Raw genomic sequence first — 7,500 nt, 5'->3', positions numbered from 1 at the left:
GAAATCAGAAACAAATATAACCTAACTCTTGAGAGAAATGACTGGATGCTTTGAGCTTGGTTGAATGGGTGAGTGTGTGTGTGTGTGTGTGTGTGTGTGTTGTGTGTGTGTGTGTGTGAGTGTGTGAAGTGTGTGTGTGAGCTGCGTGTGCGTGTGCGTGTGTGTGTGTGTGTGAGCCTGTGTGTGTGTGTGTGTGTGTGTGTGTGTGTGTGAGCCTGCGTGTGCATGTGCGTGTGCGTGTGTGTGTTGTGTGTGTGTGTGTGTGAGCCTGCATGTGTGTGAGCCTGCATGTGTGTGTGTGAGAGAGAGAGAACCTGCAGATTCAGCCAGTCTCTGACAGCACAGAGATCCTCTAGAGAGGAGCAGGGTTTGACAGTGTATGGGATCCTCCACTCCACCTCCCTGTGGTCCAGGTGTGCTCTTCTCTCTTCTCTCTCTCTCTCTCTTCTCTCTCTCTCTTCTTCCTCTCTTCTCTCTCTTCTCTCTCTCTCTCTTCTTCCTCTCTTCTCTCTCATCCCAAACATAAAACCTGTCTGTCCTTGTCCACCTTTAACTGGTAACCATGGTGACAGCCAATCCCCGGAGAGCTTTGCATAATTAAATTAGGGCTCCTTTGTGTGTCAATTAATTAAAGAGAGAGATAGGTCTTTAAGGTGGTGCTCTCACTCGAGAGAGAGAAAGAGAGAGAGAGAGAGAGAGAGAGAGAGAGAGAGAGAGAACGAGGGAGAGAGAGAGAGAAACAAGACTGGATGCCCTTTTTACTGCTATAGTGCCTCAATAAATTAGCCTAATGCTAGCCTACATGGGAGGGAGGACACTGTTATCCTGCTAGAGAGACAATAACAACAGGACACAATGGACCGTTATTTGGATTTATCAACAAGAGGTTAAGTCACCACATAATATTCAGTTAAGCTTATTGTCCTGGAACAATTGTGTGGGGCCCACCAAGGCAAGAAAATGTTTGTGGGGGGGGGGGGGGGGGCGGGGGGGGGCTCTTAGTGGCTAGACATATCTTGCCTGTCATCCCTCCTCTCTCTCACCCATCCTTCCTGCCATTCTCTGCCGTCTCTATCCCAATCAAGAAGAAATGCCCTAAAAACATATTTAAAATGTTTTTTTTTGTGTGTGTACTGTATGTGTTATATGATTATTAGTGGTAGCGTGACCGTCTCCCAGGTGATGCTTGTGTGTACTTGGTGTGTGTTATGTGATAGCGTGATGGCGTGATTGCGCACCGTCTCTCTCCCTGCCAGTTGATGCTATATACAGCAAAGCTGTCACCATGAGGGGTCAGAGAAGGGCAGGGGGTTGGGTCCCTTCCAATGGCTGTGTATGGGCTGTCATTTCTGCATGTTGTTGTAATGTGTATGTGTGTGTGTGTGGTAATAGTGTATGTGGTAATAATGCTGTGTGTGTGTGTGTGTATGTGTGTGTGTGTGTGTGTGTGTGTGTGTGTGTGTGTGTGTGTGTGTGTGTGTGTGTTAAAGGTGTAACCCTGTCTTCTCTCCCTCTCTCAGGTGTGCGGCTGGACAGGGTGCGTGGGGGAAGGCAGAAGTACAAACGCCGGATAGACGCTGAGAACAGCCCCTATCTGAACCCTCAACTAGCCCTGCCGCCCAAAAAGCCATGTAAGGACACACACACACACACACACACATTCACACACACACCACACACACACACGCACACACACATTCACACACACACACCACACACGCGCATGCATGCATGCACACACACATGCACACACACACACACACACACCTCTTTACCCTGCCTCTTACCCTCCCTTGTACTTTATGTACACCTTACATCAACTAACCCTGCCTGCTCCTTCTGTAAGCTGTGTGAGGTTAATGCATGGCTTGGAACGCAGTTTTAACCAATCCGATATTTCTCTGAACCACTTTTATAACTTGTTTTACACTATCCATTCTATGGCTCTGTGTGTGGTTATACAGACTCTGGCCTGGACGACAGGCCAGGTTCAACTCTGTTCAGGGAGTAACTCTCCCCTCTGTTAGACAGTTATAGTTATAGTTATAGTTATAGTTATAGTTGTAGTTGATGTGATTATAGTGAGGACTCAGGCATAGCAGGAGCAGCTCCTAAACTAGAGAGAGAGAATGAGACGGAGAGAGAATATTTAAGAGAAAGACAGAGTACCTGTTTTAGAGAGAAAGAAAATGTGCATATGAAAGAGTGGGGGAGAGAGAGAGAGAGAGAGAGAGAGACAGAGAGAGAGAGAGAGAGAGAGATAGAGAGAGAGAGAGAGAGAGAGAGAGAGAGAGACAGAGAGACAGAGAGAGAGAGAGAGAGAGAGATAGAGAGAGAGGCCCCTAATCCGGATTAAATCCAATCTGGCAGAGACATCAAACCAGTGCTAGCGGTCTGGCGAGCCGTCTGCCACTCGCTCGGCAAACAGACAGGCGGCCGCGCGGCGAACTGCTTAACAGATTTGTCCCCAAAGCCCTTTTACTTAATGCTAGCATATTCTCATGGAACACAATATGCTTTTCTGCATGATAGCTGCAGAAATAATCAGAATAATTATGTGTTGGGAAATGCCATTAGGAATGCGGCTGGTAGAATAACCCCCTGGCTTTATCCCTCTGATCCCCACCAGCATACAAGCTTTAGCCTGATTTATCCTGACCAACTCTCCTCCAGCTTATTCTCCCTTCCGGCTTCCCCTCCCCTCCCCTCCCCTCCCCTCCCCCCTCAGCACCGCACAGGACTAGCCACAGCCCATTTCATTAGTTTCACTTTTTAATATGTTTTTTATTTTTTTTCTCTCCATCTCTCTATCCCTCCTGTCTCTCTGCTCTCCCTCTGTTGCGGGGAGCGATCCAGCTCTTATCCCCAGCCCAGGGGAGGCTGGTGGAGGTAGAAATCGGAGGACAGCCTCACTCTGTAATGCATGGAATGGAATGAGGAATAGTATCAAACAAACCGTTCTTCAGTCCATTCCATGCTTTACGATGAGGCTGTCCTCCGATTTCTACCTCCACCGGCCTCCCCTGCCCCAGCCCCACTGCAGGGGTAGCTACAGTATTTTGTACGTACCTAGAATGGAATCACAAACCGCCATGTTGTTGCTATGCAATTTCTACCTATAGACATTTAGCAGTTATTGTAAATAATATTCAAATGATGCTTTATCGGCACAGCTAGAGAGGACATCATATTCCAGGGCAAGTGAATGTTACAGTTCACCCGATCAAATCACGCTTATGGATAATGTTCAGACAGTAAATATGTTCGCAATTATTAATAATATTCAACATATTCACTTTTGCCTCTCTTAACACAATCTGTGTTGTCGTTGCAGAACATTAGAGCACTCATCATCCAAACTTTATCCACAACTTTATTTTAGCTCCTATTAAAAACCTCTCACTTCACACACACAAAAAGGAAAAGAGCTAAAAGAGTAATGAAGGTATTCATTAAACAATAAAGATAACAGAAGAGACTGATTGAGCCAATGATGTGATCCGATAGTAGACACACACACAGCCTGCAGGCCTATCAGAGCCCAGCCAGCCAGACAGCCGTCTTCATTGATTATCTGAACATAACAATGGCTTTGGGTTTGGAAATGGGGTTGCATTGATTCTAATTAGGGAAACATTAAATAAGATTTACCTTCAGATAGAGCTCTCTGCCTGGGTGTTTGTCCCTGGAGTGGGGGTCTGGTCAGGTCGATACGCAAACACCCAGCTCTATCTCTCTGTTCACTCCTCTCTTTCTCTTCTGTGTGTAACTGTATCTCTCTCTCTCGCTCTCTGTCTCTCTTTCTCTCTCTGTCTCTCTTTCTCTCTCTGTCTCTGTACTCTCTCTCTCTCTCTCTCTCACTCTCTTTGTACTCTCTCTCTCTCTCTCTCTCTCTCTCTCTCTCTCTCTCTCTCTCTCTCCATGGGCTCTGTGGGTTCAGTCAGAGGCTCTCATCATCATGGTCTGTCACTCCCATGCATGATTAAACAGCAGATTAATTTGAATACAGGAATAAGACTGGCACTAATCATCCACGCCGTGCTCATCTGTAGATGGGATTTCATTTCAATTGTTTTGGTTTTATTTCACTTTCCCTGTGTGCCCTGCGTGGAACAACAGTAGGGCCTACTCCAGGGGAGGCCGGTGGAGGTGGAAATCGGAGGATGGGCTCATTGTAATGCATGGAACCGAATGATGAATTCCACATTCCGTTCCATGCATTACACTGAGCCCGTCCTCCGAATTTCATACCTCCACCAGCCTCCCCTGGCCTATTCATGCTTCTATGTGACCAACTCTAGCCCTGCCTAGCCTGTTTTTCCGTACAAACTCACACCACTATAGTCCACTATCTTAACCCTAACCCTAACCCTAACCCTAACCCTGTCCTTTTCAACTCTGAAGACACAATATTGATTGAGCTGTATTTTTTAGCTGAAGAATATGTACTGTACAAGCTTCAATTATGCTGAATGCGACAAATTGATTGTTATAAAGATGACCTATTGATGATGGCTGTGTGAATCTATGACAATAAGCATCACAGACCTGAAGGAGTGTGTTGTTTTTCTCCAGTTGACTGTCACGGTGTAGGTGTGTGTTGACCCTGTCTCTCTGTTTTCTCCTGGTGGTTACCCAGTTCCCTTTGGCTGCCTTGCAGATAACAAGATCGTGTCCCACCTGCTGGTGGCTGAGCCAGAGAAGATCTACGCCATGCCAGACCCCACCGTCCCAGACAGCGACATCAAAGCCCTCACCACGCTGTGCGATCTCGCAGACAGAGAACTGGTGGTCAACATCGGCTGGGCCAAACATATCCCAGGTACGTACGCGCGCGCACACACACACACACACACACACACGCGTGAACACACGCAAGTACACACACACACACACACACACACACACACACACTCTGTCAACACTGGATGAGCTGAGACATGCACACAGATTACACACACACACACACACACACACACACACACACACACACAGTGTCAACATTGTCTGGCCAGGCAGAGCTCATCCTGGGTAAGACCCTGACCTTTTACCTCAAATCCAGACCACCTGAACGTTTGAACCTTGTAACCAGCTTAGCGCTCTCAAACACACACCTTTGCCCTCGAGCCAATTGCTAGCACACTCACACTCACACACACACACACACACGCACACACACACACACACACACACACACACACACACACACACACACACACACACACACACACTCACAAACACACACCAGTCCAGGTGAGTCTCCTTCACAGAGTTAGAGCAATCACAAACGCTAGCAATCACAAGCTAGCAATCACAAACATCCCAACAGACATTAGGACAAATTGCGTGTGTGTGTGTTTGTCTCCCATGAATGGCACTGGGGGTGAGACAGAAACAAAGAGCCGAGACATTGCAGTAATCTGGCAATAATCCAATTCTCACTAATAAGATCAGAATGAGTTCTATCTGAGCTAGCAGATTAGCACCTGGAGCTAATATCATAAAGCAACACAGTAGACCCTCGCTAACACAAATGAATGAGGTAATCACTTATAGCAAACGTGATCATCAGATTTCCATTGAATGTGGACTGAGGGTTATGTGGGCCAATGGGGATTATTTTCCTCTTCCTGGTCGTCTGTGATGGGACGTCCCTATGTAATTAGCCCCTCCTCTCTCTTATGCCCCACCCCCATCCCCCATCACTCTTCCATTGTTTGTCATCAGACAGAAAGAGGCATTTCCGTTAATCGGTTTAACAAAGCTATTTTGCTTACTCTTAATCTGAATGGGGTGAGTGTGTGTGTGTGTGTGTGTGTGTGTGAGTGTGTGTGTGTGTGTGTGTGTGTGTGTGTGTGTGTGTGTGTGTGTGTGTGTGTGTGTGTAAGGGTCTATCTGCCCAGATTAGCATAGATTACAGAGACTAGTCTCTTGAACACAATAGTGAGAGAGAACATCCGTGTCACAACAAGGATTAGGGATAGATGCTTGTTTTCTTATTGACATACACACACATGCTCAGAAATAGACTGAGAAGACACACAGATGCACACACACACACACACACACACACACACACACACACGTACACACATGCTGTACACAAACATCCTCTCAAACACAGATATACATTAAAGACATGAAAACCTCTACAGCAGGTTATCATTCAGTGCTCCTCTGTGCTCTGATCTGGTCTGCTGTGGTGGGCTCTCCTTTCTATTGTTTCCCCTCTCTTCTCTCTCTCTCTCTCTCTCTCTCGTTCTCTCCCCTCTCTCTCCTCCCCTATCTACCACCTCCTCCCCTCCTCTCTCTTTTCTCACCTCCTCTCCTTCTTCCCATTTCCTCACCCACCCTCTCTCCTCCCCTCTCTGAGTGTGTTGGGTGAGGGCCAGTGTTTGAGAGGTGTGTAGGTCCTAATAGGTTTATTCCATCTGCAGTGCCCCCCCCCCCCCCCCCACACACACACACAGCATGGGGGTTAAATCTGATGGCCCTGGCCAGAACACACTGGGGTGAGACACACACACACACACACACACACACACACACACACTCACACACACACACACACACACACACATTGGATCTCCATGCTGACTCTATTCAGATAAAACACAGCGAGCTGAGATAGCTCACCTCTCCTCCATGTGCACTGGGCGCGGAGCGATTGCTCGGCGGAGGAGAGAGAGATGATGGCGTGATTAGACGAAGGGAGACAGTCCTGCCGCAATGGAGGATGGGGCTCTTCATCTCCCGAGCTGCCCTCCCTCTCTCTCTCTCTCTGAAGCTCTTATTCTTAACCAGAGTGACTTACAATAAGTACACAACAACAACAACAACAACAACAACAACATCCATGACACATGCATTGCATACTTCATGCAAAATATATATGTCGACATAATCCAGCATCCAGCCAGCCCAACCCCTCTACGGTCCCTCTCTCTTCTTTAACCCCCTATCTCCCCCCTCGGTCTCAAGTGGAGCACCTTGCGCAGTTGTGTGCGTCCGTGTCTGGGCTTTCTATGCTACAGTAATTTTTTTAATCAAATTGATGAAGGCCCCGTCTCTCCCGGAGAGAGCTGAAACCAATTTATCGCTCATGATACGGCCGCAGTGACGCTAACAGTCGTAACAAACTGTCAGGCTAGCGCTCGGGAGCTAATTTGAAGTCATTAGGTGTCTGCCGTACGGGCAACAATTTGTTACGGTGGTTAGGAGCCAAGCTGACATCTCTGAGCTCTCTCGCTTAAGAGCCGTCTGCAGCGGCGAGAAGGCAAATTGTAAACTAATTTAAACATCACTCAGTATTACAGGGGCCTGCCGTAGAGACAGGGGGAGAGGATAACATAACCAGTGTGTGTGTGTGTGTGTGTGTGTGTGTGTGTGTGTGTGTGTGTGTGTGTGTGTGTGTGTGTGTGTGTGTGTGTGTGTGCGTGTGTGCGCGCGTGTGTATTTGTCGCCCCCACACACTTAAACACACTCCGCTCCTCATTTCGC

At 47.5% G+C, this 7,500-nt stretch overlaps 1 protein-coding gene across 1 annotated transcript in view; it reads left to right on the top strand.

Moving 5' to 3' along the window:
- The first annotated feature begins 1,524 nt into the window (after positions 1 to 1,524).
- LOC310815140 (estrogen-related receptor gamma) overlaps positions 1,525 to 7,500 on the top strand; it is a 34,491-nt gene continuing 28,515 nt past the window's right edge. Inside the window, exons 1-2 of the mRNA XM_083684792.1 lie at positions 1,525 to 1,631; positions 4,640 to 4,822. Coding sequence (XP_083540918.1) covers positions 4,714 to 4,822 — 109 coding nt within the window. The 5' untranslated portion in view covers positions 1,525 to 1,631; positions 4,640 to 4,713. The remainder of the gene's footprint in view (positions 1,632 to 4,639; positions 4,823 to 7,500) is intronic.

This window comes from Argentina silus (assembly GCF_951799395.1).
Source record: "Argentina silus genome assembly, chromosome: 14".
NCBI classification, from domain to species: domain Eukaryota; kingdom Metazoa; phylum Chordata; class Actinopteri; order Argentiniformes; family Argentinidae; genus Argentina; species Argentina silus.
Note: the sequence above shows the minus strand (reverse complement) of the source record. Positions and strands in the feature narration are given on the sequence as shown.